Genomic DNA, 27,592 nt, shown 5'->3' on the forward strand with positions numbered 1-27,592 from the left:
TCACGGCGAGAACATGGCTTTATTAGATGTTCCCTGGTGGCCACCCAAGGGTCCGACAGAGGCGGGGACCCTGGCACCACACAGAGCCCAGCTGAGCATGAGGCTCTGGGAGCTCCATCCATGCTCTGAGAGGCCCCCTGTGCCCCACTCAGCTCACAAAATAAACAAACAAGTGGGGAAACTGAGGCACAGAGCGATTCAGCACATCTCATTCTAAGCCACTGGACCCCATTCTCCTCCCAACACTGGGGAGTCCTGGCCCCAACCCCTATCCCTGCTCTAACCACCGGACCACACTTCCTTCCCAACGCTGGAAGAGTCCTAGCTTCCACCCCCCACCCTCCCACTCTAACCCACCACATGCCACGGCCCTCCCAGAGTCAGAGGCAGGACCCAGGACTCCTGGCTCCCGGCCCCCATGGACACTCAGCAGAGGTTCCAAGTCCAGCTTGTCACTTTGGTGTCTGGCTCTGGAGCCGTGTGGGGGGGATGAGGGCGGGGCTATTGTTTGGGGGTGGAGCACACAAAATCTACTAGCCTCAGCCCCCCTGGGCTCTGGGGTGTCAGAGGAATGGGGGGAGGGTCTTTCTGCATCTCAGTCAGTGGCCATGTCAATGAGGGTTTGTTCTGTGGCCCCCTGGCTGATTTTTCTGTCGGTCAGCGGCCCCCAACCTGAAAATTTTTTCCCAGCCCTGCATTAGGCAGAGAACCCAGGAGTCAACTTGCCAGCCCCACACAGTGGTCCTAGGGGGCTGGTCTGAGAGCAAGCAGCACATCGGGGTGCAGACTGACGGTGGTCCATGGCGGGTGATGTGGGGGAGTGGAGATCCAGAGCATCCCATGTGGGGGAGGGGCTATTGCTTGGGGATGTGGGGGCTGGGGCAGACACTGCAGAGTCGCTCTAGTCCAGGCCGGTCCCATCCCCACCCCTCGCGCTGTCCATCATCTCCTTGTACTGGCGCTTGAAGAAGCCGAGCTGGTAGGAAAGGGAGGGGGGAGATGGTCAGAGCCAGACAGACAGACACCCGCCCGGAGCAGGGAGATGGGATTTGGGAGCCTCCCTCTGCCCCTCTCCCCAGCTGGGAGAGAGACAGGGCCAGGCTGTGGGGAAGGGGTGAAAGCCCTGCCCCCCTCACCTTGTAGAGGGCTGCAGTGATGAGAGCCAGCAGGACCAGGCCTCCCACGCTGCTGCCCACAATGATGGGCAGGTAGTTATAGACCACGAGCTGCTCCACCACCGTGTGCACCTGGGGGGAGGAGCCGTGAGATGGGGACCCAGGACTCCTGCCACCATCCCCCCACCTCTGCTCTAAACCACCAGACTCCACTTCCTGCCAGAGCAGAGACAGGAGACCTGGCTCCCAGCTCTAACCACTAGCCCATGCTCTCTCTGTCCCGGCACGGTCACTCTGGTACCTGGCGCTGGACAAATCCCTCCTTCTGGGTGTATTTCTTCTCCTCGTATTCAATTCGGGCCTCGCTCACCAGGGTCACTTTCTGCTGCTGAGTCTGGAACAGAGAAACTCCCTGTCCCTGACCAGAAATGACACCGACCCGCCCAGAGCATCACCCCAGGGGTCCCAGAGCAATTGACAGGCCGGTCATACAGGAGCAATCCCTGGCCCAGTGCTGAGATGCAGCCTCCTCTGGGGAGGGCACCAGGGTGTTCACAAGGGCGGGGGTTCACTCAGTTGGGAGGCAGAGGCAGCTCTCGTACCTGGGAGACCCACTGGAAGCCGACATTCCCTTTGATCATGAACTCCAGCGGCTGCTGCATTTCCAGGGAGGCGATTGTGCACCGGATCTTCTTACAGGTGGCCACGGAGCAGTCCTGGGGTGGAAGGATATCGCCGGGTGAGGCAGGGACGTGCAGGGACTGGGCATGGCCATGGTGGTGAGGGTCTGTCTGTAGCAGGAGGCCTTCCCCCAGCCCAGCCCCCCACTCGCTGTCTGTGTTTTTGCAGAGAGAAAGGGGCTGCTGGTACCACACTGGCCTGAACTCACCAGCAGGGGGCGCTCGCTCATCAGCTTCACAAAGTCCTTGGAACCAGATGTTCCCACCTCACTGGTGCACTGAGCCAGCTGGGGCTGGGCCAGGAGAGAGACATGGAGTGAATGGGGGTGTGGAAATGGGGCTTTCACCCCAGCAGGGGGCGCTGAGGGGGCAATGCAGGTATCACAGGGCCCATCTCACACACACAAGCCCAGGGAGAGGCAGGTACCTTGGAGGGGACGACCTCAGAGGCGTCCCACACACGGACCCCGCTCAGCTCCACGGGGAACTGGAACGTGACCGACAGGGGGACGCTTCGCTGCCGCAGGTTCTTCACCTGGAAGAAACAGACTCCCCCTAGGAACTGCAGGGAGAGAACCCACCAGCTCTGACCCCCAGGCCTCGGCTCTACCCCTCAGACCCTGCTCCCCTCCCAGAGCTGGGGAGAGAACCCAGGAGTCCTGGCTCCCTGCCCACCCCACCCCTCTGTGCTCTAACCCACTAGATCCAGCTCAGTCAGTCCCACTCCTGCCCCCTCCTCTGAACCCCCGTCGCTCCACCTGCCCCTCACACGCTGTGCGACCGGCCTCACCTCGTACCGATGTGTCACTGGCGCGCTTGTCTCTGCCGCCTTGGCAGAGAAGTTGACGTACTTGGTCGACTCCTCGAGGCTGGGGGAGGAACGAGGGAGATGGGAGTGTGATGGGTGGAGCTGGTGGGTGGCAGTGGGTGTCATGTCCAGCAGGGGGCGCTGTACCACAGGGAACAGGAAGGGGCCCAGCAGGGGGCTCTCTCCCAATGTCTCTGCACTGACCTACCTGGTGAGGATGATGAAGATGCCGTACTTGACCGGCAGCTCTGCCTGGTGACCCATGCGCTCAGTGACGGGGCCGCCGTTGTCACTGGGGGGAGGGGAAGGTAAAGGAGAGATGTGAGGAGATGCAATCGGATAACCTGGCAGAAAGACTGCACTTTAAGCCACTGCCCCTCACAATATTGCCTTCCCCTATGCCTCAAATGCCTGTGCCTCTGCCCTGTGCCACACCGCACTGCCCTGCTTGAAATGCTTCTGCCCTGTGCTGGATGCCACTGTACTGCACAACACAACACACCTTTGGGTGTTCACCACTGTCCTGCACTGCAGTGTATGTTACTACACAGCACCCTATTCTACCGTACAGCACCATAGACCATTGCCCCACGCTGCCTGCAGCCTTTGTTATAGCACTGCACCCGTAACACCTACATCACTGCCACTGCAGTGTATCATATGTCACTGCTCTGGGTTAAGCCCACCACGCCGCCTTGCAGTATAGGCAGTGAGCGGCGCTAAACTCCACTGCACTGAAGTGCACCTGCTGCCAGTGCTGTGGATAATATACCATGGTATGACTCTGCAGGCTACATCCGTGGGCTGCACCATACTCCACTGCTTTGGGTACAGATCACTGCCCCATGCTGAAGTATAGGTCACTGCACTGTGTTATGCCCCCTTTCTTTGAGCACACAGCACTGCACAACACCTCTCAGTGTGCAGTAGCCAGCCTCTACTGCCATACACCAGTGCACGATGTGTCATGGACTGGACCGTATCGGACTGCTCTGCCTGGTTTCATGGCATATGCCACTCTGCAGTGCCGGGCATCACCGAGCGCCACTGCCCTCCGCTCAATGGCACCTTGACCTGCATTGCTCCACTGTTTGACACTGCCTCCTACCATTGCATTTCACTGCGCCATGCACTGCGCTGTGCACAACACATCCCTGCATTACCCTCACAGATCACTGCACTGCACTGCACCATACAGCACTGCAATAGAACACTGCTGATTGCCTTTCACTGGATTCTGCACCATCACACCAACCTGTAACCTGCCCCATGTGTCCCACATCACACATCAGTACACTGGCCTATGCACCATTCCTCACTGCACAGCCCGACCCACCTACCCCTCTGCACTGCTCCCCACACTGCCCTCTGCGGCCTGCCCCCTCACCTGCTGGCGCTGACCATCATCTCCAGCCTGTCCCCCAGGTCGGCCTCAGAGGAGACATCAAAGGTGGCGAGGAAGACGGCCTGGGAAACAGATGTAGGATAAGAGGGAGCCATGCCCCGAGGACGGGCAGGAACAGGCTATTGGTAGGGGCATGCCTACCTCGGCTCCGCTCCAGAAGATGGGGGGGTTGATGTGGCAGGTGCTGTTCCTCTGAGTCTGCTCCTCCGAGCTCACTGCTGAGCTGCACTTAATGGCCATGGTCCTCCTGTTAGACTGAGCACAGGGACCAGCTGGTGAGAGATGGGGCCCAGTGCGCCCCCTGCTGTGCACCCCCTGCTCCCATAGCACAGCACCCACTGCTGATCCCCCTGCCTCCTCTCTGTAGAACAGTGCCCCCTGCTAAGCCCCCCCACCTGCTCGCTCAAGCACAGCACAGCGCCCCCTGCTGGGCCCCAGCCTGCTCTCTGTACCAGCTGATCACCACACACATCCCCTGTATTCTGTCTCTCCTATGTCTGGTGTTTAGAGAGGGTGTGGTACCTGGAGCAGCAGGACCCGGCGATAGGACAGTGCGGCCGGGTAGAAGAACCGCACTGCGGTGCTGTAGGAATTCTCCCCGCGGTTCTGGATGGAGACGGTGATGTTGAGTTCAGGGGTGACGCCCACCACCAAGGTGCTCATGCTAAGGGGGAACACAAAAGGGTGAGTTTCCTCAGAGCATTGTCCCAGCTTTGCTGTGAGCTTCCATGGGGCACTGCCCAGCAAGGAAAACCAGTGCTGTGAGCTTCCCATAACAGTTCCCAACCCAGATCTCCACACAGCCCTTCATGCCACCAGGGCGGGGGGCTCTAAGGCAGGGGTGTGAGCGTCTGATACAAATTCCCAGCCGGGCACCACAGAGCTGCTCGCTTCCTGTATCGGTGCCCTGTCTAGTGCCCCAGGAAATATGGGAAGGTCTGTAGCTGGGTGTTGCAGATCTGAGGCCTGATCAAGCCAGACAGTCCCCACTATGGAAGTCTGTAAACACTTGGCAAGGTGATAGGGAACAGCCAGCATGGAATTGTAAAGAACAAATCATGTCAAACCAGTCTGATAGCTTTCTTTGATAGGATAAGGGAGAAGCGGTGGATGTGGTATACCTAGACTTTAGTAAGGCGTTTGATAAGGTCTTGCATGATGTATCTTGCAAATCAGTATCTTAGATGCCTATATACAAATGCGAGAAGTATGGGTAATAAGCAGGAAGAACTGGAATTGCTAACCAATAAATACAACTATGATATCATTGGTATTTCAGAAACCTGGTGGGATGGGACGCATGATTGGAATGTTGGTATGGAAGGGTACGGCTTGCTCAGGAAGGACAGACAGGGAAAAAAGGGAGGAGGGGTTGCCTTGTATATTAAAAATGTACACACTTGGACTGAAGTGGAGATGAATGTAGGAGATAGCTGTGTAGAGAGTCTCTGGGTTAAGCTAAAAGGGGTAAAAAACGAGGGTGATATCATGCTAGGAGTCTACTACAGGCCACCTAGCCAGGTGGAAGAGGTTGATGAGGCCTTTTTTAAACAATTAACAAAACTAGCCAAAGCCCAAGATTTGGTGGTGATGGGGGACTTCAACTATCCAGACATATGTTGGGAAACTAACACAGCGAGGCACAGGCTATCCAATAAGTTTCTGGACTGCTTTGGAGACAACTTTCTGTTTCAGAAGGTTGAAAAAGCTACCAGAGGAGAAGCTGTTCTGGATTTGGTTTTAACAAATAGGGAGGAACTAGTTGAGAACTTGAAAGTGGAAGACAGTATAGGGGACAGTGATCACGAAATAATAGAGTTCATGATCTTAAGGAAAGGTAGAAGGGAGACCAGCACAATTGAGGTAATGGATTTCAGGAAGGCAGATTTTGATAAGCTCAGAGAACTTGTAGGTAAGGTCCCATGGGAAGCAAGACTGAAGGGAAAAACAACTGAGGAGAGTTGGAAGTATTTCAAAGGGACGTTGTTAAGGGCCCAAAAGCAAACAATTCCGCTGTGTAGGAAAGATAGAAAATATGGCAAAAGACCAGCTTGGCTTAACAAGGAGATCTTGCACGATCTCAAAATAAAAAAGGAGTCATATAAAAAATGGAAACTAGGACAACTAACAAAGGAGGAATATAGGCAAGCAACACGGGAATGCAGGGGCAAGATTAGAAAGGCAAAGGCACAAAATGAGATCAAACTAGCTACAGGCATAAAGGGAAACAAGAAGACCTTTTATAAATACATTAAAAGCAAGAGGAAGACCAAGGACAGGGTAGGCCCACTGCTTAGTGAGGAGGGAGAAGCAGTAACAGGGAACTTGGAAATGGCGGAGATGCTCAATGACTTCTTTGTTTCGGTCTTCACCGAGAAGTCTGGAGGTGTGCCTAACGTAGTGAATACAAGCAGAGAGAGGGTAAGTTTAGAAGATAGGATACACAAAGAACAAGTTAAAAATCACTTAGGAAAATTAGATGTCAGCAAGTCACCAGGTCCTGATGAAATGCATCCCAGGATACTCAAGGAGCTGATAGAGGAGGTATCTGAGCCTTTAGCTATGATCTTTGAAAAATCATGGCAGACAGGGGAAATTCCAGAAGACTGGAAAAGGGCAAATATAGTGCCCATCTATAAAAAGGGGAATAAGAACAACCCAGGAAACTACAGACCGGTCAGTTTAACGTCTGTCCCAGGGAAGATAATGGAGCAGGTAATTAAGGAAATCATATGCAAACACTTGGAAGGTAATAAAGTGATAGGGAATAGCCAGCATGGGTTTGTGAAGAACAAGTCATGCCAAACTAATCTGATAGCTTTCTTTGACAAGATAACAAGCCTTGTGGATAAGGGAGAAGCGGTGGATGTCATATACCTAGACTTTAGTAAGGCATTTGATACGGTCTCGCATGATATTCTTATTGATAAACTAGGCAAATATAACTTAGATAGGGCCACGATAAGGTGGGTGCATAATTGGCTGGATAACCGTAGTCAGAGAGTTGTTGTTAACGGTTCTAAATCCTGCTGGAAAGGGATAACAAGTGGAGTTCCTCAAGGGTCTGTTTTGGGACCCGTACTGTTCAATATCTTCATCAATGATGTAGATATTGGGATAGAGAGTACGCTTATTAAGTTTGCAGATGATACCAAACTGGGTGGGGTTGCAACTTCTTTGGAGGATAGGGACATAATTCAAAATGACCTTAGCAAGTTAGAGAAATGGTCAGAGGTAAACAGGATGAGGTTTAATAAGGAGAAATGCAGAGTGCTCCACTTAGGAAGGAACAATCAGTTCCATACATACAAGATGGGAAGCGACTGTCTAGGAAGGAGCATGGCGGAAAGGGATCTAGGGGTCATAGTGGACCACAAGTTGAATATGAGCCAACAGTGTGATGCTGTTGCAAAAAAAGCAAATATGATTCTAGGTTGTATCAACAGGTGTGTTGTAAGCAAAACTCGTGAAGTCATTCTGCCGCTCTACTCTGCACTAGTTAGGCCTCAGCTGGAGTACTGTGTCCAGTTCTGGGCACCACATTTCAAGAAAGATGTGGAGAAATTGGAAAGGGTACAGAGAAGAGCGACAAGAATGATTAAAGGTTTAGAGAACATGACCTATGAAGCCAGGCTTCATGAACTGGGCTTGTTTAGTTTGGAAAAAAGAAGATTAAGGGGGGACATGATAGCGGTTTTCAAATATCTAAAAGGGTGTCACAAGGAGGAAGGAGAAAATTTGTTCCTTTGGTTTCTGAGGACAGGACAAGGAGTAATGGGCTTAAAGTGCAGCAGGGGAGGTTTAGATTGGACATTAGGAAAAAATTCCTAACTGTCAGGGTGGTCAAATATTGGAATAAATTGCAAGGGAGGTGGTGGAATCTCCCTCTCTGGAGATATTTAAGAACAGGTTAGATAGACATCTGTCAGGGATGGTGTAGACGGAGCTTGATCCTGCCTTGAGGGCGGGGGGCTGGACTCGATGACCTGAGGTCCCTTCCAGTCCTATTATTCTATGATTCTATGATTCTATGATTCTATGTTCTTATCAATAAACTAGGCAAATACAACCTACTATAAGGTGGGTGCATAACTGGCTGGATAACCGTACTCAGGGTATGTCTACACTACCCCCCTAGTTCGAACTAGGGGGGTAATGTAGTCATTCGGAGATGCAAATGAAGCCCGGGATTTGAATTTCCCGGGCTTCATTTGCATGATGCCGGCCGGCGCCATTTTTAAATGCCGGCTAGTTTGGACCCCGTGCCGCGTGGCATTTAAAAATGGCAGCATGCGTGGGGCATGTCACGCTCGCAGCTCCGCCGAGATTGGCTGATGTGCCATGACATCATGGTTCCGGGGCTGCCTCGCTGCCTTCCCTCGGCACCAGGGAGAAAAGTGTGCCCTCTAGTTAGCACGAGAGGGTGTTGTAGTGGGGCGGGGCGGGCCAGACAGGAGCACTGGCCATGCTCTGCTCCAGTTGCCTTCCCGGCACAGCTGCCGCTGTGCAACACCTAGTGGCAGTGGAGTGGGAAATACCCCAGGGAGCCTCCCATTCATGAAGCAGACTCTGGCACCCAGGGATTGTTCATGCTCCTCTGACTGGCACCAGCCAGTGCTGCCCGATGTGCAGGGGGGTTCACCATGGGCTTTGAGAACAGCAGCTGCGCTGCAGTGCTATGGCCCTGGTGGGCAACCTGCTCTCCCCGGGCTGTGTGGGGCAGGCTGCACAGAGCGATCCGGGGCCAGGTGAGGGGCAGTCCAGGTCACTGCAGCCAGGGACCGCCCTGCGAGCTAGGTGCCTTTGGTCATCTCTCCACTTGCCTTGCGCTTACTAGTTACCCTTCCTGCCAGAGCAGGCGCCCTTGGCCAAGGAGTTTGCAGGAGTGTGTGTGTAGGAGGGGCGTGTTAGTAAACATTGGCAAATGGGGGGTGACTCTCTCCCCCTTTTCTCTGCCTCAGCACTGGGCGTGGAGGGAGGGGAGAGCTGCAGCATTGGTGGGGCCGGGCAGAAGGATGATTCAAGCAGAGGTGCCTGAAGGGAGGGGAGAGCTACTTTGCAGCCCGATCTGGTTGGTCTGGTGGTGAGGAGCCGCTGGAGGGGGCCTCGCCTGCCCCAGCTCAGAGATTTGGGGGGGCAGGGAGGGAGAGAGGTGTCCGCTGGCCTTGTCCTTTATTTTTCCTGGCTGTGTCCGCGCACATTCCCTGGGGGACCCATGACACTTTCACGCCTCTGCCAGGGCGCTCCGAAGTTTCTGCACATGCTGGGAGGAGGGGACACGAGGGTTTGGCGGGGAGAGGGAAAGGAGATGGAGTTCGGTCAGTGGGGGGAAGTTGGAGAGGGGAGCAGACTGGGTCCTTGGGCGGGGGATCGGGTTTGGCTGGGAGAGAAGAGAGGGCACAGGGTGGATCAGGCGGTGGACAGAAGGGGGCAGACTGCATCTGGTCACTGAGGAGTAGAGTTTGCCTGGGATGGGAAAGGAGGTGGAAATTAGGTTCAGTGAGTGGGGGGGGGGGGGTCGGGATGTGTGTGGAGGGGAGACAAGACACAGGCTGGGTTTGGCTGAAGGGCATGGTGGGAGTTAAAGAGCTGCAAGGTGAAAGGGGCGCTTTCCTCCTCAGTGCCTATCCTGCAGCGGCGGGCGAGGGGGGAGGCAAAAATTTCTTTGCTTGGGGCGGTAAAAAACCTAGAGCCAGCCCCGGGCACGTGGCACACATGCGGCGCCGCCCCCAGACATGTGGCACACGTGCAGCCCCGCCACTGGGCACCCAGTGCACACGCGGCCCCACCCCCAGGGCCCCAGCAGAACCAAAAGGTTGGGGACCATTGGTCTAGAGAACATGACCTATGAGGGAAGGCTGAAAGAATTGGGTTTGTTTAGTTTAGAAAAGAGAAGATTGAGGGGGGATATGATAGCAATTTTCAGGTATCTAAAAGGGTGTCACAAGGAGGAGGGAGAAAACTTGTTCATCTGAGGATAGGACACGAAGCACTGGGCTTAAACTGCAGCAAGGGGGGTTTAGGTTGGACATTAGGAAAAAGTTCCTAACTGTCAGGGTGGTCGAACACTGGAAGAAATTGCCCAGGGAGGTTGTGGAATCCCCATCTCTGGAGATAATTAAGAGTAGGTTAGATACATGTCTATCAGGGATGGTCTAGACAGTATTTGGTCCTGCCATGAGAGCAGGGGATTGGACTTGATGACCTCTTGAGGTCCCTTCCAGTCCTAGTATTCTATGATTCTATGATTGCAAGTGCAGGGGGGGGGGGGGGAAGGAGGCAGAGGGGGATGGCTTACCCTGAGAAATTGAAGGAAATGTGTAGTTCATCTGTGCAGACTTTGTCATCGCCGCAGTCTTTCTCAAACGGGAGCTAGGGAGACATCCCGGGGGGAAGGGAGAGGAGGGAGGAGATCATGAGGTTAGAAAGGGATTGGAATAAACTCAGACGGCATTTTCACCCATCATACAATCTCAATTGTCATCATCACCACCAGCAATACAATCTGAAACAACAGTATTACCAAGAGCACCATGGCTGCTTTCTCCCAATACACTGTGACCTGCACCATTGCATGCCAACAGAACCATTATGCCTCAACCACCACTGTCAACAAGTTCCCTACCATCTCAACCACAACCAACATCACCTTCAAAACTCTCTGAGGTAACACTGTCCCCAGTGATATAAATGCAAGAGCTTCTGCCAATGCTAGCACCTCAACTGTTGTCTCAACCATCACCTTCACCGCTACCTCCAATACAGTGTCAAACAAAACTGTTACAATGACAGAAGCACTACAAACTCAGCCAACAATATAATTAACATCATTACAATAACACCATCCACCACTGTGAATCTAATCTGAAATAACACTGTTACAATGGATAATGAGTAACACTGTAACTAATAGCATTAATATTTCAACCATAAAAACACATCAACAAAATCTAAAACAATTGTCAGACAACAACCTCAAACTGTAACCAACGCCACTACAATCTCTGCCATCCAATTGTAGCGAGTGTAACAGGACAGTAACAAATGCAACCATTACAACCTCAAACACTCTCATTAATGCTACTACAATCTTAATACAATCAACCAGCATTGCAAATGCAATCTGTACCAGACAAAATAAGAAAAAAGCCAAACTAATCTGAATCAACACATGAGCAAAACTATTACACTCTTAACCAGCATCACCCATACCACAATAACTACACCCTCAGCCAACACTGTAACTAAGATTACTACAATCTGAATCAACCTTACTAACCCAGCTAATTCGACCTCAATTTATATTGTCACCAAAACCATTGCAGTACTAACCACTAATGCAATCAGTAACACTATCATTTCAACCTCACCCAGCACTGTCACCCACATTACAATTTTACCCATCAACATAGAACATCAATACCATAATCAAAACCACAGTCACTAGAACAACGTCACACACACTACAACCTTACCGAGCCTGCTGACACCAGTGCAGAGTCCTCGCTCAGGATGGGTCTGAGGCTGCTGGTGGCAGTGATGGGCTCCCCCTTCAGGGTATAGTTGAGGCGCAGGGTGATGGGGGTCAGAGTGTCCTCAGGGCAGAGCTGGGGAGACAGAGAGACACGTAGGGACCCGTGAGAAAAAGCAGGATCCAGGAGAGGTTTGTTCTCTGGGTGGTTTGGAGCAAGGGGCAGAGTTGCAGGGGCAGACACAGCAGGAGGGGGAGGAGCTGGGAACCCCCCCCCCACACACTCACAGGTAACATTATCGGGTGTGTCTCACATCTCCGTTCAATGCCGAGTTGCAGCTCCCTGCTCAGGACAGGGCCGGTGGAGCCGAAGGCAGCTCGGATCTTCCTCCGCCCGGGGTCCAGGGCCAGGCTGTACTGGATGGTGCTGGAGATCCTGTTACCTACAGAGGAGGGGAAATACAGGACAGAGGCTGAGAGCAGGACGCTCAAGGGGAAATGGGACACGGGCGTGCGCTGGCTCCAATCCTGCCCCAAAGCAGGGGACTAGGAGATTAGGGGGGAGGCAATCAGGGGGTGGGTTTGGTCTGACCTAGGCTGTCCCTGGTGCTCTTTGTGATGGTGAAGCAGATCTCTGACATGCTGGCCTCCATGTTGAGCTGCTCCTGCTCCTGGCAGTTGAAGGCTGAGGTGGGGATCGTGGGGGGCTGGAAGCTGATGGACACCCCGACTCTGAGCACTGGCCGGGACCTGCCGGGTGGAGAACAGAACCGTCATCCCGCCACTCCCTGCACTGGGGCTAGGCCCTGTCCCTCCCCTGAGCCTCCCACCCTGCCTGGATGCTCCCCGAGCAGGCAGGGAGACGGGTTATGGACACACAGCGCGGTCAGAGGAGATGCTGGGAGGCAGAGAAGGAGGCAGCCGCGCTGTTATCCTGCCTTTCCCCAGCAGGGGGTGGCAGACACCCACCCCCACACCCCATGTTCAGGCTCTGTCTGAGATTGCCCGGTGGGGCAGGGCCAGGACACAGAGGGACTCACCTCAGCAGCAGGACCTGACCTTGTGCTCCCACCGCGATGTCCGGCAGCCCATCTCCCGTCAGGTCTGTCCCGCCACTGACGGCCTGGCCAAAGTAGTGCAGCCTGCTGGGGAACTGCGCCCCCCCTATGCGCTGTGGGGCAGAGACAGCCGTCAGGGGAGGGAGGCAGCTGTTCTACATAGTGGGCACCATATAAGGGCCCACTATATAGAACAGCAAGGAATCATAAAACACTTCCACTGGAAGGGACCTTGAGAGACAATAACTAATCATCTCCCGACCAGGGACTTGACCCCTCAGCTCTCAGATGAAAAGCCCGCTCCCGTACTGACTGAGCTAGGGCAGGTCTCTGGTTACATGAAAGGGGACTTGACCCCTCAGCTCTCAGATGAAAAGCCCGCTCCCATACTGACTGAGCTAGGGCAGGTCTCTGACTACATGAAAGGGGACTTGAACCCTAAATTCGCAGTCCCTGCACAACAACCCAAGCCACTCAACTAACCATGGCCGCCACCAAAGGGTCCTTATAACATCCCATCGGGGCTGTGAGCTGACCGCTCTCAGCAGGGCTCACCTGTCTGTACTGGGCACTGAGGCCTCCCGTTTCCCCGTGGAAGATGTACAAAGCCCCGCTGTTGTCATTCTCTGTGGGAGCCCCGATGGCCACGTCCGTCTGTCCGTCCCCGCTGATGTCCCCCATTTCAGACATGCTGGCCCCGAAGCGTCCAAATGCCTGACCCTTCTGCCCCTGCAGGGTCGTGGTGCAGTTCAGCGTGATGCCCTGCCGGCCCATCCAAAGAGACACATGGGGAATAGAGCAGCATCAACTGTGTGGGTGAGCGCCCCCTACTGAGCCTCTCCCTGCCTCTCCCAGCAACATGGCACCCTCCAGCGTGGGACAGGTGCCAGCATGGACTGTCCAACGAGCACTCCCTCTACCGACCCTCCCGCCTCCCTCCCTGGAGCCTGGTGTTAATTTTCAGAGCATCCCAGCCCCATGGCCCCGCAGGTAAAAACACGACCCACAGCCCTTCCATCCTACCTGCTGGCTAACCAAGCACAGATACACCCGCCCTCCATTCAGAGGTGTATAGAACGTGGGGGCTCCGATCAGAACCAGGTCCGTCTTCCCATCACTGTTGAGGTCCACAGCGCACAGCGAACCCCCGAAATACGAGCCAATCTGGAGGGGCAGTGAAGTCACTCCTTCATCTTAGTCACCTTCTCCATTTTCTTCCACCAACACCCCAGCACCTGCCCCTGTTCCCAGGTTCAGTCCATCCTCTTCCCTCACCCACCCTTTAGACACAACAGGCGGTGCCATTACTGTCAGTTTTCTGTCCAAGGGGACATAGAGGCCAAGGTAGGCAGCATCTTTCAGAGACGCTGAATGCACGTTGTGGTGCATTTCTTCTTAGACACCGTGCTTGCACAAGTAGCATTGATTCACTATCTGCACCCCTCTAAGTCACTGTCGTAAATCCTGCCCAGCTGAAAGTGGGAGGCAGGGAGATCTAGGAGTAGCATACAGTGTTCACGGCGGTGCAATCCTGCTCAGACCCCGTGGCTACGTCTACACTGGCATGATTTTCCGGAAAAGCATTTTCGGAAAAGCACGTCTAGATTGGCAGGATGCTTTTCCGCAAAAGCACTTTAGACGCAGAAAAACGTGGAAAAACTTGCCAGTCTAGACACAGCCCGTGCGTATTGTCAGTAATGTTTTAACGCTGTCTTCATTTCTTTCTGTTAGTCTGATGACTTCTGTCTAAGGCTTGGTCTACGCTAACCAATTAGGCTGGTATAGCTATATTGCTCAGGGGCATGAAAATCCATCCGCCTGAGCAATACAAGTAAACTTACCTACCCCCTGGGGTAGTTGGTGCTAGGTGGATGGGAGAATTCTGTTGCCAACATAGCATCTGTCTCTTGGGTATGTCTATTCTGCACACGTATTTTGGAACAAGCTATTCCAGAAGAAATACTCTGAAATAGCTTATTTCCAAATAGCGCTTCTACAGGGAAGCCTCGAAATGAGTCTGAGGCAGGCTCCCCTAATGTGGACACACGACCCGGATTTACAGCCCCAGGATTCACCAGGGAGGAATTACTTTGAATGGCCCTGAGGAGGAGCTATTTCAAAATAGCAGCAATGTGTCTACACTACAACTATTTAAAAATTGCTATTTCAGAAGAGGTGCTATTCCTCATGGAATGAGGTTTACAGAAGTCGGAATAAGTTGCTCGTTATTTCAAATTTATTCCTTGATAACGGAATTGCTGTGTAGACTTTTGCATTGTTATTCCCACGCTGCTGTGTGGGAGAGATTTTACCTAGGCCAATAGGAGAAGCCTCCCGTTGGCAGAGGTATCCTCCTCACTGCAGTGCTCCAGCTGCACAGCTTCAGTGGTGAGGAGTTTCTGAGTGCAGACAAACCCTCGCTGAATGTCAGGGCACTGGGATGCCGACTGTCAGCTGCGGTGCAGTTCTCTAAACTCGTCCAAGCTTTCCCCTGCCCGAGTCATTCTGACTGAATCACACTATAACAGGGTGTCAGAATGGTACAGGCTTCCTTCAAGACTGGCTCCACCCTGTGTGTCATGCTCTCCATACCTGCTCTCCTTCCTTCGCCCAGCTGGCTGCCCATTGCACGCCATTGGTATCTCGGCTGAACAGAACGACTCTGCCGACGTGCTGGTAGCGAGGGGCCCCGACCACGTAGCTGCTCTGCCCGTGGGCGGTGATGACCTGAGATGAATAACCTCAAAAGAACAGAGGGACACGGAGAGGTGAGATGGGAAACAGCCACACGACAGAGCTCCACAGAGCTGCCCCCCCCCCCACCCTGCCGATCTGCTGGACAGCACGGTTCAGCTCGGGACAGGGGATGGTATGGACTGCCGGGGGAGACAGCGCCCCCTATTCAGGCCACAATGGAGGCAACCTCTTAGATGGGGAAGGGCCTGTGTGGCGTAGGGGGGGGTTGTATTCACTGGGTTCCCTTTGTTATGTTGGGTGTGATTCCTACTGTCCTGTGAGGTTCTGTTGTGACCCCGTGTGTGTGTGTATGTGCCTCAGTTTCCCTGGGCCCTGCACTGGAATTCAGCTGGGTATGGGAATGTTGGGGGCGGCTCTCCCTGAGTGGGAGGCCATCCCTGACTGCCCCATCTTAGCAGGTACCCAACAATAGCTCAGACTGTCCTGTAACCTGAGCCTGGGTGGGGGAGCAACCAGGTGACACTTTGCCCAGGAATCTGAACAAAGGCGGGGGCGGGGCTGGAGGGCTGGGGCCAGTTGCTGGGTGTGAGAGTTACTCTGGGCTGGGGGAGGATGCAGGGAGGGGGACCAGGGTGCTGGCCCTGGGGCTCCCTCTCCCCAAGGTGGATTGTGCTGGCTGCTCCTGGTTCCCGTGTTCACAACCAGTGGGTGCTACGCTGTGTCCCTGCCAATGAATAAACCTTCTGTGCCACTTGCTGGCGGAGAGGCAGGTCTGGCTGCAGAGGGGAGTGCAGGGCCCGGTGACTCCCCCACACTCTGTGACAGCTTGTTCATACCGCAATCACTCCCCCAACACTGGAGACGCCACTGGGGTGGGACCAGGGGGTTGTTTGAAGGGCCAGGGAAGCTCTCTGGCTGTGTCCTTACCCAGGTAAGCATCATCCATGTCGCTGGAGGTTCTGGACACATTGATGAAGCTCGGCTCCCCGCTGGTCCCATATAAATATATCCCACCAGACCAGTCGTAGGCTCCCACCGCTCCCAGCACCGGCCCCTCCTAAACCAACACACACAGCAAAGAGAGGGATGACGGATAACGCGCCGCTGAGGAGAGATTCATGAGACTGCCCCCCCACCCCTCCGATCTGCTGGACAGCACGGTTCAGCACGGGACAGGGGATGGCATGGACTGCGGGGGGGGGGAGACAGTGCCCCCTATTCAGGCGACAAGGGAAAAGCAGCTCTCACACCGCTCCTGCAGGGGTCGCTGGGGCTTTCGAGTCGCCCACAGGCAGCAGGGGGCCAGGAGATGCACAGGAGTGTGCAGGGCAGCAGAGCCAGCAGCTTTTCAGGCCCAAACCAGCCTCAGGATCCTGTGTCTGAAAGATCCATCAGGGCAGCGTGGGGCAGGGCCTAGGGCCGGGCATCACTCACCGGGGACAGCAGGGAGCTGAATCCCGCCTGAGACATCTCCAGCTGGAAGGAGCTGCCGCTCTGGGACTGGGTGCCTGGGAGGACAGACAGACAGACAGACAGACAGACACGGGAGAGACCATCATAGAGGGGAAAGGCCCCGTGTCCCATTTCCTGCTCCCCAGACCCAGCTCTTCTCCCCAGCCCGAGGCTGGGTTAGATCCAGCTCCCCCTAGAGAGAAGGCTCCTGTATGAATGTTTGGGGCCTATTTGAGCTCTAGATTCCCAGAACCCCCCCACCCCCCCCCACAACCTGGACCTGGAGAACCATCTCTAGAGCCCCTGCCCTGGCTCCGGTACCTTCGATGGAGAAGATCTTCTCCTGCAGCTGGCTCTGGATGCCCTGGAGGGCGTCGAAATTGTCCACCCGGAAGACGTGCTGGTCGGCGGGTGCAGAGGCGATCTCTTGGAGTTCTTGTTGAGCATCATCGCTGGAGAAGGCATCGCCGACCTTCACGGAGTAGAGGGAGTTTCAGAGGAGACCAGGTGTATGCGTCAGTCACAGCCAAGAGCCCTGGGCACGTGCCCACCTGCTCTGAGCCCTGGGTCAAGTCACCCCACACGTGTCCCTAGCCCTGCCCTGCAGCCCCTTGCGACGCCCTGCATTGCCAGGCCAGCAGAGCGGCCCTGTGATGGGACACCCCACCTGGGCCATGCTGGTGCTGCTCAGCCCCACCAAGCGCGGGGGTGGAACAGCCTTTACCAGAATCTGCTGCTCAGTCAGGCTAGTGAAAGGCCGGCTCTGCGATAGCAGCACTGCTCCAGTTCATTGTCCCAGCACTTGTGTCTTCTGTGCTTGAAGGAACCATCCTCTCCCTCCTGTACCCTGTCCCTGGCCTCAGACCCCCACCCGCTCTCCACCCGGTTGTGGCTCACCCCAATGGCGTAGCGGGTGATCCCAGCGCTCTCCGCCTCGGGGATAACGGCTGAATAAGAAAGTGGGTCTTTATATTTCTGCCCATCTGTGATCACAATGAGAATCTTGGAGGCCTCACTCCGAGTGCCGCCCCCAGAGGTGAACAGCTCCTGCCTGGGAATGGAGGGGAACACAGGGAAGGGTTAATGCTCCACCTACCTACCTACCTCTCTGTGTCTGTCTGTGAGTCTACTGGTTCAAAAACTCCTAATGGCGATACCTAGGCCCACCTAACTTGGCATGCAGCTTCCTCGTCTCCTGTCTTAAAGTTCAGCCGGAGTTTGGTTGTGCCAGAACAACTGGAAGCTTCATGAAAAGGAGTTTTCCAGAACATGAAAACAAGGAACAGCCCTGCAGCATCTTGGGGAGGAACAAAGCGCGCAGACACGGTCACTACGGTGCTGCCAGACTATTTGTTGTTTTTTTCGTTACAGACTCGCTCGGCTCCCTGCTGATTCCCTAACATGCAAAGGGAGGGGCTGTGGTTCGGAGGGACGCGACAGGAGAGTGGCTGCTGGAGGCAGGGAGCACAGGGGAGAGCTGTACTGAAGAGTGGTGACTGGGGGCAGGGAGCTCAGGGGAGAGCTGTACTGAAGAGTGGTGACTGGGGGCAGGGAGCTCAGGGGAGAGCTGTACTGAAGAGTGGTGACTGGGGGCAGGGAGCTCAGGGGAGAGCTGTACTGAAGAGTGGTGACTGGGGGCAGGGAGCACAGGGGAAAGCTGTACTGAAGAGTGGTGACTGGGAGCAGGGAGCTCAGGGGAGAGCTGTACTGAAGAGTGGTGACTGGGGGCAGGGAGCACAGGGGAGAGCTGTACTGAAGAGTGGTGACTGGGAGCAGGGAGCTCAGGGGAGAGCTGTACTGAAGAGTGGTGACTGGGGGCAGGGAGCTCAGGGGAGAGCTGTACTGAAGAGTGGTGACTGGGGGCAGGGAGCTCAGGGGAGAGCTGTACTGAAGAGTGGTGACTGGGGGCAGGGAGCTCAGGGGAGAGCTGTACTGAAGAGTGGTGACTGGGGGCAGGGAGCTCAGGGGAGAGCTGTACTGAAGAGTGGTGACTGGGGGCAGGGAGCTCAGGGGAGAGCTGTACTGAAGAGTGGTGACTGGGGGCAGGGAGCTCAGGGGAGAGCTGTACTGAAGAGTGGTGACTGGGAGCAGGGAGCTCAGGGGAGAGCTGTACTGAAGAGTGGTGACTGGGGGCAGGGAGCTCAGGGGAGAGCTGTACTGCAGAGTGGTGACTGGGGGCAGGGAGCTCAGGGGAGAGCTGTACTGAAGAGTGGTGACTGGGGGCAGGGAGCTCAGGGGAGAGCTGTACTGCAGAGTGGTGACTGGGGGCAGGGAGCGCAGGGGAGAGCTGTACTGAAGAGTGGTGACTGGGGGCAGGGAGCTCAGGGGAGAGCTGTACTGAAGAGTGGTGACTGGGGGCAGGGAGCACAGGGGAGAGCTGTACTGAAGAGTGGTGACTGGGGGCAGGGAGCTCAGGGGAGAGCTGTACTGAAGAGTGGTGACTGGGGGCAGGGAGCTCAGGGGAGAGCTGTACTGAAGAGTGGTGACTGGGGGCAGGGAGCTCAGGGGAGAGCTGTACTGAAGAGTGGTGACTGGGGGCAGGGAGCTCAGGGGAGAGCTGTACTGCAGAGTGGTGACTGGGGGCAGGGAGCTCAGGGGAGAGCTGTACTGAAGAGTGGTGACTGGGGGCAGGGAGCTCAGGGGAGAGCTGTACTGAAGAGTGGTGACTGGGGGCAGGGAGCTCAGGGGAGAGCTGTACTGAAGAGTGGTGACTGGGGGCAGGGAGCTCAGGGGAGAGCTGTACTGAAGAGTGGTGACTGGGGGCAGGGAGCACAGGGGAGAGCTGTACTGAAGAGTGGTGACTGGGGGCAGGGAGCTCAGGGGAGAGCTGTACTGAAGAGTGGTGACTGGGGGCAGGGAGCTCAGGGGAGAGCTGTACTGAAGAGTGGTGACTGGGGGCAGGGAGCTCAGGGGAGAGCTGTACTGAAGAGTGGTGACTGGGGGCAGGGAGCTCAGGGGAGAGCTGTACTGCAGAGTGGTGACTGGGGGCAGGGAGCTCAGGGGAGAGCTGTACTGAAGAGTGGTGACTGGGGGCAGGGAGCTCAGGGGAGAGCTGTACTGCAGAGTGGTGACTGGGGGCAGGGAGCTCAGGGGAGAGCTGTACTGAAGAGTGGTGACTGGGGGCAGGGAGCTCAGGGGAGAGCTGTACTGAAGAGTGGTGACTGGGGGCAGGGAGCTCAGGGGAGAGCTGTACTGAAGAGTGGTGACTGGGGGCAGGGAGCTCAGGGGAGAGCTGTACTGAAGAGTGGTGACTGGGGGCAGGGAGCTCAGGGGAGAGCTGTACTGAAGAGTGGTGACTGGGGGCAGGGAGCTCAGGGGAGAGCTGTACTGAAGAGTGGTGACTGGGGGCAGGGAGCTCAGGGGAGAGCTGTACTGAAGAGTGGTGACTGGGGGCAGGGAGCTCAGGGGAGAGCTGTACTGAAGAGTGGTGACTGGGGGCAGGGAGCTCAGGGGAGAGCTGTACTGAAGAGTGGTGACTGGGGGCAGGGAGCTCAGGGGAGAGCTGTACTGAAGAGTGGTGACTGGGGGCAGGGAGCTCAGGGGAGAGCTGTACTGAAGAGTGGTGACTGGGAGCAGGGAGCTCAGGGGAGAGCTGTACTGAAGAGTGGTGACTGGAGGCAGGGAGCTCAGGGGAGAGCTGTACTGAAGAGTGGTGACTGGGGGCAGGGAGCTCAGGGGAGAGCTGTACTGAAGAGTGGTGACTGGGGGCAGCCGCACCACCAAGGGAGGGGCCTGCAGGGCTCAAGCTTTGCCATCTTGCCTGCTGCAAGGAAAGGTGAGCGGGGCCTTCCTGCTCAGGAGACAGCCCCTGCTGCCCCCCAGGAGGGACCAGGAGGGAGAGAGCCCCCCACTGGCCTCTGGGGACAAGCTGGAGGGTGGGGTGCGCAGTCCCTGCTGCCCTGGGCCTTCACTGGACAGACGCCAGCAGCCACCCCCACCTCCTGCCCTGAGCCCCTCCTCACCCTCCAACCTTCACTCACACACCCTTCCATGCCCTGGCCTTCTGCCCTGAGCTCCCCACACCCTCAAGGCCCTGCTATGACTCCTGCACCCGCCCCCCCAGCACCAGCCCCCTTCCCTGAAGGACCAAGGCAATCCCGGGTAGGTTTCCTAATCAATCCAGAACCACACCTAGCACCACCCTCTGCTTTGGCATTGCTGATTGCAAAATCCTTCACAAGGGAGCTCAGTGTCATTGTCTTATTGCACTGATGGGGAAACTGAGGCAGAGGGCCGGGCTGTGACTTGCTTAAAGAGGCACAGGACTGGCCAGAGAACCCTGCAGTCATTGCTCCTGGCTCTGCTCTAACCTTCTAGTGCCCACACCCCTCCCAGACTGAGGGACAGAGTCCAGGCATCCTGATGCCCAGAGCCGAAACTAAAGTTTTCTGCGCCTGGGGAAAGCTACTGAATTGCTCCCTCCCCGCTCCCAAGAAATATCAAATTCTTAATCTTTTGGAGTAATTTTATTCATTCCACATGTTGTTAATTGCACATATATTGAGATTGCAAATGGATGGTTGTAAAGATATAAATGAAATAATATTTTAACTTTCTAATTTTGGACCCCTAAATGTACTGCGGCTGGGGTGAGTGCCCCACTTGCCCCACCCTTATTACAGCTCTGCTGATACCCAACCCCCAGCTCTAACCACTAGTCCCCAGTCCCTCCCACTGCTGGGGAAAGAACCAGGAATCCTGAGTCCCTCTAGCTTAGCTTGCAAGTCATTGCAGCCCTTTCCCTGTGGAGTCCACACAGGCAGGGGGGCGATACCTACACCACTTTCTGGATGGCGGTGGCCGTGTGCGTCTTTCCACGAAACTGCTGAACTCTCCAGACAAGGTCGTTCGGGTCACGATTTCTGCTGTACTCCGTGAAGTTGAAGTGCTCTTTAAACTTATCGGAGTACTGCCTGAGCGCGAACTGCAAGGAGAGGCCAGGGAAAGAGAGAAACAACCCGTGGGGGGAAGGGTCAGAGAAGCAGGAATCGGACTCAGTTAAGGGCTGGGGCAGGTGTTCGGGGGTAGCTGGTTCTGTGGGAATTTCTTCCAGGGCTTGGGATACAAAATCCATTGCTGCTCCCTGGAGCACAGCGCCCCCTAGTGCTGCCCTGGGGCATTGGGGCCAGCCCTGCCTGCGAGGGGCAGGTAAATAGGCAGGGTTCTGCCTCTGCCTGTTACCTGCGTGTTGGTGCCATGGAAACGCTTCATGGTCTCAGAGAGAAACGTCTTCATCTTTCTAAAGTCCACGGGTTTGATGCTGCCCGAGCCGTCGAAGAGGAGTGCGATGTCCATGGCCCGTTTGGGGCACTCTGAGGGGACGGGGAAGAAGAGCCGGTTGGATCTCTAGCATCCAGACGTCCATTGTCCGGCCACACCTGTGATCTGGCAGCCAGGTGGGTGCTCCCATCCTGGAGCACTGAGTGGGAAAAGCTGGGCCTGTACTGAGCAACTCCTCCCCCACCCTCACAGAGGCACTGGGATGGGGGGACGCAGTGGGGAAGAGGCAATGGCTGCTGGTCTGTGCTCTCGGGGTCTGACGGCAGAGCACTGCAGCCACCCTGCCTCTTCCCCCCGGTGTCCTTCTCCCGCAGTCCCTGCTCAGTCATGCAGGCCCCTCTGCTGCCCCACAGCCAGCTGCAACAGTGGGGCGGCATTGACCTCCCCTGATCCAGAAGTTTTCCGGATTCCCAAGGATGCCGGGTCAGAGAGGTACAACCTGAACTGCCTGACTCAACTCCACCAACACCGAGAAAACTCAGTGGAAAGAGCTAGACAAGATCGAAGAGCCCGTCTGGCCCAGTTCCCCAACACCCCCCCCCCTCACCTGCCAGGGTGTCCGGGATGCGCTGGAGCTGCCGGAGGCTCTGGTCCAGGAGGAAGCAGTAGCCGTTGAGGTGCATGTTCTCCCCGCAGGCCCGGTGCACCGTGGGGCCGCAGGCCTGGGGCACGAGAGAGGGACGAGGTCACTGGGCGCCCCTGAGGAGAGCACTGTGGGGTAGGGGGAGTCTGCTCCCTCAATGGTATGCAGGAAAAGATCCTGCTGGGTCAGGGACCCCCCAGGGGAAAACAGGACCCAGGACTCAGCATCCAACTCCCAGCGTCACCTGGCTACCACGCTCCCTTCTATGGTTGTGCCCAATTACTATGACATCACCCAGATACCCCCATTTGTTACCAAGTCATCGCACAGTCACTATCCCCACGGAGACCTCACCCGGTTACCCCCATCCCTCACAACATCAAGTCTCATGCCACCTGGATATCCTCTTCCCCAATGATACATTGCCCCCTTCTGGGTCCCCCTCCCTCCCCCCAAGAAAAACCCAATCCCACTGTGACTATTGTCAAAGCGACATTATCTAGTTACCACCTTCTGCACAGCGTCCTGGCACAGTCATTCTAGCAGTTAGAACCTGCCTACACATGCATTGTTATTCGCCCCTCACCATGGTAACAAAGTCGTGTTCCGGTGAGATTGACACGAGCAGACAGAGTCTGTAGTTGTGGTCAGATCATTGGCTCTTGAGATAGGGGCCTGTGTCACCCGGCCATGAATTTCCTGGGGAGAGCCGCACAGAGGGGCTCACACCCTTTGGTACCATCACCCCCTCGGGGAGGGAGCACAGTCACTCTGCACTGCCGGGAGGTCGTCAGGTTGGTTCCTTCTCTACGATGTCCCTGCGCTGACATTTCAGCCCACACCCACTGCTGGGGGGAGGAGAACAACCCATAGACCGAGCCCCTGCCCCCCTCTGGAGTACCCACCAGGAGCTGAGCGCCATGGGCAGCCAGGGACAGTCCGAGGGACATGTTCACCGCGTCCAGGGGCCCTGCGAGGGGAAACGCGCCAGCACCAGGGTAAGAAACCTTGTGGATGAATGTGGTTAGCCCTGCACGTCTGAGTCAGTTCACCCTCCCCGCCGTTGGCTATACCCTTCACGGTAGGGCAATGAAGGCAAATTGTTGCAAATCCCTTCCCCCCCACCTAGTTGCATGGAAATAGAACCCAGGAGTCCGGCTTCCAGCCTCCCCCGCTCACCCCGCCAGAGCTTCCTCCCCTCCCAGGGCCTGGGATGGACCCCGGTAGCCCCAGCTCCCAGCCTGCCCGTGCTGCCCCACCGCACCCCACAGCGCAGGACCCTACTCTGGATGGGGATCTCCTGGCAATGTTGGGAGCCCACGTCGCACGTGTAGACTTTGCCGGTTTCATTCACGTTTCCCGTCTGCAGCGGGGCCCCGACAATCAGCCTGCAGGGAGAAATAGGGAGGGATCAGAGCCCCCCACCTCCGCTGGGTGGTGCAGCCCAGCCAGGCAGGTCCCTCAGGGGCTGTGGTGCTGCAACAATCTCTGGGATGGGGGTGCTGAGCTGTGCCCCCCCTTACACCTGTCTATGCCCCTCCCTGCCCCCAGCTAGGGACAGATGGGGAGATCTGGGCCAGGCACAGAGCCCCAGGCAAGGGGCTGGCAGCAGCAGGGGGGACCAGCAGTCTGGTCCCTGGGTCTGAGCACAGATCCTGGGGCTGGGAGCCCAGGCAGCAGGGGAGTCCTTGGGCATGGGGTAGTGGTGGGAATCCCGGCCCGGGATCAGTGGCAGATACACCAGGCACAAAACTGGGAGGTGCTGCAGCATCACCCCCATGCTCCTACTTCCCGCTCCTCTGTCCGGGATGGGTGTGAGCAGGGGCCCAGGGTGCCCTGGCATCAGGAATATTCCTGGCCCAGAGCCAGGCTCCAGCCAAACTGGCCACCTTGTGCATCCCTCTCCTGTGCCTTCCCTGAGCCCCCTGCCATCCCCACTCAGCCCTGCCCCTGCCACCATCTGCAGTGCAGTGGGGCTAGAGTGCCTTCCTGCTGCTGACTCCCCATGGCTGCTGGCAGTGGTTGGTGGGGAGCTGCTGGTGGGGGCAGGCCACCCGGGCATTTAATGTCACCCAGGGGCAGCAGGAAGAGCAAGAAGATGTGGGGGGGGAGGGGAGCGTGGGGACAGCAGCCTCCAAAAGACCCCCGGTCTCCCAGGAGCCACTGCCAGAGGGGGGTGCCCCAGGTAAGTGTCACCCCTCCCCCTTCCCCACACTTCCTCACATGCCCCACTCTCCCCAGAGCCTGCACCCTCTTCCCCCTACCTTCTACCCCGAACTGCTTCCCTCCTTCTGCCCCAAATCTCCCTCCCAGAGCCTGCACCAGCTGCCCCAGGTCAAAGCGAGCACCCAGACTCCAGCCCAAAGGCTGCACCTGACCCGTGAGACCCGCCCTTCATCCTCCCTGCACCCAAACTCCTTCCCAGAGCCTGCACCCCTCCTCCACCCCAATTCACTCCCAGAGCCTTAGGCAGCTTGTGGGGGGAAGGAAGAGTTTGGAGTTTGGGGGGAGGGGGCATAGGCTGTGGCCCTTCTGGCACCGCCAACATTTCTAGAAACCTGCCACCCCGGAGTGGGAGGCCTGTAACTGGGCCCCCCTGAGCCCAAGTTCTGCCCTTACCCCCCAGCACTGGCCCTCCCGAACTGCACCACGCTCTGCCCGAACCCCGCGGCTGCCTCCTGGAAGGTGATGGGTCCGTCCACGTCCACGCTGAATCCACGGCTGGGGGCCAGCGCTGCAGGGGGGGAAGCAGTCACAGATTACAGCTTTCCCCGGGGAGCGGAGGCCAGTGGGGGCTGAGGGGCCTGCCCCTCCTGGCTGTGGGACTGACTCCCAGCCCCCCCGGCTCTGCAGCCCTCTCTTCCCCTCCCCAAGTTGGGAACAGGAGCCCTGAGAACCCAGCTGCTCCTATTCCTCCACTGCTGTGGGTCCCCCCTCGCCCTGCCCCGCCGGTGGGCATCTCACCGGTGCACAGGCAGAGGAGTGGAAGCCAGGGGTCCATTCCCAGTGAGAGGGGGGTTGACTTCTGGGTGTGAGGAGAGCTGAGTGCCAAGCAGGGAAACTGAGAGTGGGAGGCCGGCCCTTGGGAGGGGACAGGACTCCAGCCAATGAGAAAACGCTCCCGGGAGAGACACTCAGACATTGGAAGCCCTTGGTGGGCAAAGAACTAGTTAGGAACTAAATAGATAGAAAACCGCTAAATGTACATAAATCCATGGGTTCAGATTTAATGCATCCAAGGGTACTGAGGGAGTTGGCAAATGTCATTGAGGAGCCTTTGGCCATTATCTTTGTAAAGTCGTGGAGATCGGGAGAGATCCCAGATGATTGGAAAAAGGCAAATGCAGTGCCCACCTCCAAAAAAGGGAAGAAGGACAATCCAGGGAACTGTAGACCGGTCAGTCTTACCTCAGTCCCCGGAAATATCATGGAGGGGATCCTCAAGGAATCCATTTTGAGGCACTTGGAAGAGGGGAAAGTGATCAGGAATAGTCAACATGGATTCACGAAAGGCAAGTCCTGCCTGACCAATCTGATTAGCTTCTATGGCGAGGTAAGTGGCTCTGTGGATATGGGAAAGTCAGTGGATGTTATATACCTTGTCTTTAGCAAGGCTTTTGATACAGTCTCCCACAATATTCTTGCCAGTAAGTTAAGGAAATATGGATTGGATAAATGGATGGTAAGATGGATAGAAAGGTGGCTAGAAGGTCAGGCCCAGCAGGTAGTGATCAACGGCTCGATGTCAGGTTGGCGGTCTGTTACTAGTGGAGTGCCCCAAGGATCAGTTCTGGGACCGGTTTTATTCAACATCTTTATTAATGACCTGGGTGAGGGGATGGATTGCACCCTCAGCAAATTTGCAGATGACACTAAGTTAGGGGGAGAGGTAGATCTGCTGGAGGGCAGGGATAGGGTCCAGAGTGACTTAGACAAATTGGAGGATGGGCCAAAAAATCTGATGAGGTTCAACAAGGACAAGTGCAGAGTCCTGCACTTGGGACGGAAGAATCCCAAGCATTGTTACAGGCTGGGGACCGACTGGCTAAGTGGAAGTTCTGCAGAAAAGGACCCTGGGGATTACAGTGGACGAGAAGCTGGATAGGAGTCAACAGTGGGCCCTTGTAGACAAGAAGGCTAATGACATATTAGGTTGCATTAAGAGGAGCATTGCCAGCAGTTCCAGAGATGTGATTATTCCCCTTTATTCGGCTCTGGTGAGGCCACATCTGGAGTATTGTGTCCAGTCCTGGACACCAATTACAGGAAGAATGTGGACACATTGGAGAGGGTCCAGCGGAGGGCAACCAAAATGATTAGGGTGCTGGAGCACATGACCTATGAGGAGAGACTGAGGGATTTGGGTTTATTTAGTCTGCAGAAGAGAAGAGTGAGGGGGGATTTAATAGCAGCCTTCAACTTCCTGAGGGGAGATTCTAAAAAAGGCTGGAAAAAGGCTGTTCTCAGCAGTGAGGGACGGCAGAACAAGGAGCAATGGTCTCAAGTGGTGGTGGGAGAGGTCCAGGTTGGCTATTAGGAAGAACTATTTCCCTAGGAAGGTGGTGAAGCACTGGGATGGGTTCCCTAAGAAGGTGGTGGAATCTCCATCCCTAGAGGTGTTTCAGACTCGGCTTGACAAAGCCCTGGCTGGGTTGATTTAGTTGGGATTGGTCCTGCTTTAGGCAGGGGGCTGGACTTGATGACCTTCTGAGATCTCTTCCAGCTCTATGGATCTAGATCTATGAATCTAAGACACACCCCAGCGGCACTGACAGCCGGGTACCTGCAGAGCTGCACCAAGTCATAGGCGTACCCAGAGACACAGACCCCAAGCTCCACTGGGCTGCAGCAGAAAGCTAGTTGGGGTCAGAAATGAAGCTACGCTGAGCTGCTCCTGGAAGGGCCTTCAGGTCCCCACGTAGGCAAAGCTTTTCCACCCGCCACCCCGTGCGCTGATCCAGTCGGACCCTGGCTCACCACACTGAGCGTAGGGACTCTCTTCACTAGGCCATTAAGCCGCTGCTAAACCCAGGTCAGAGCGTC

General features: G+C 56.0%; 1 protein-coding gene across 1 annotated transcript; it reads right to left on the minus strand.

Moving 5' to 3' along the window:
* On the minus strand, positions 1–25,637 carry LOC102453312 (integrin alpha-D-like). The gene is made up of 30 exons (XM_089778908.1): positions 25,514–25,637; positions 25,169–25,283; positions 23,834–23,937; positions 23,455–23,519; positions 22,514–22,628; positions 21,868–21,998; positions 21,465–21,610; positions 17,584–17,737; positions 17,008–17,158; positions 16,669–16,742; positions 16,162–16,291; positions 15,130–15,278; positions 13,561–13,701; positions 13,093–13,299; positions 12,520–12,650; positions 12,072–12,229; positions 11,768–11,922; positions 11,484–11,615; positions 10,307–10,380; positions 4,531–4,672; positions 4,150–4,263; positions 3,991–4,070; positions 2,812–2,895; positions 2,586–2,664; positions 2,223–2,330; positions 2,005–2,088; positions 1,718–1,831; positions 1,417–1,509; positions 1,137–1,247; positions 1–976 (listed from the first exon to the last, which is right to left on the minus strand). The coding sequence occupies exons 1-30, from the start codon at positions 25,548–25,550 to the stop codon at positions 902–904; spliced, it is 3,453 nt and encodes a 1,150-aa protein (XP_089635034.1). The 5' UTR covers positions 25,551–25,637; the 3' UTR covers positions 1–901.
* Between the last annotated feature and the right edge of the window lie 1,955 nt (positions 25,638–27,592).

This window comes from Pelodiscus sinensis, chromosome 5 (genome assembly GCF_052426305.1).
Source record: "Pelodiscus sinensis isolate ZL-2025 chromosome 5, ASM5242630v1, whole genome shotgun sequence".
Classification (NCBI taxonomy): domain Eukaryota; kingdom Metazoa; phylum Chordata; order Testudines; family Trionychidae; genus Pelodiscus; species Pelodiscus sinensis.

Bases quoted from the DNA above. Each gene is read 5' to 3' on its own strand.
- LOC102453312 (XM_089778908.1), bottom strand. From the start codon at position 25,550: ATGGACCCCTGGCTTCCACTCCTCTGCCTGTGCACCG. The intron at 25,284-25,513 runs GTGAGATGCCCA...CCCCCCCTGCAG, and splicing joins ACTCCTCTGCCTGTGCACCG to CGCTGGCCCCCAGCCGTGGA. The intron at 23,520-23,833 runs GTAGGGTCCTGC...TTCCCCTCGCAG, and splicing joins CCAGGAGATCCCCATCCAGA to GGCCCCTGGACGCGGTGAAC.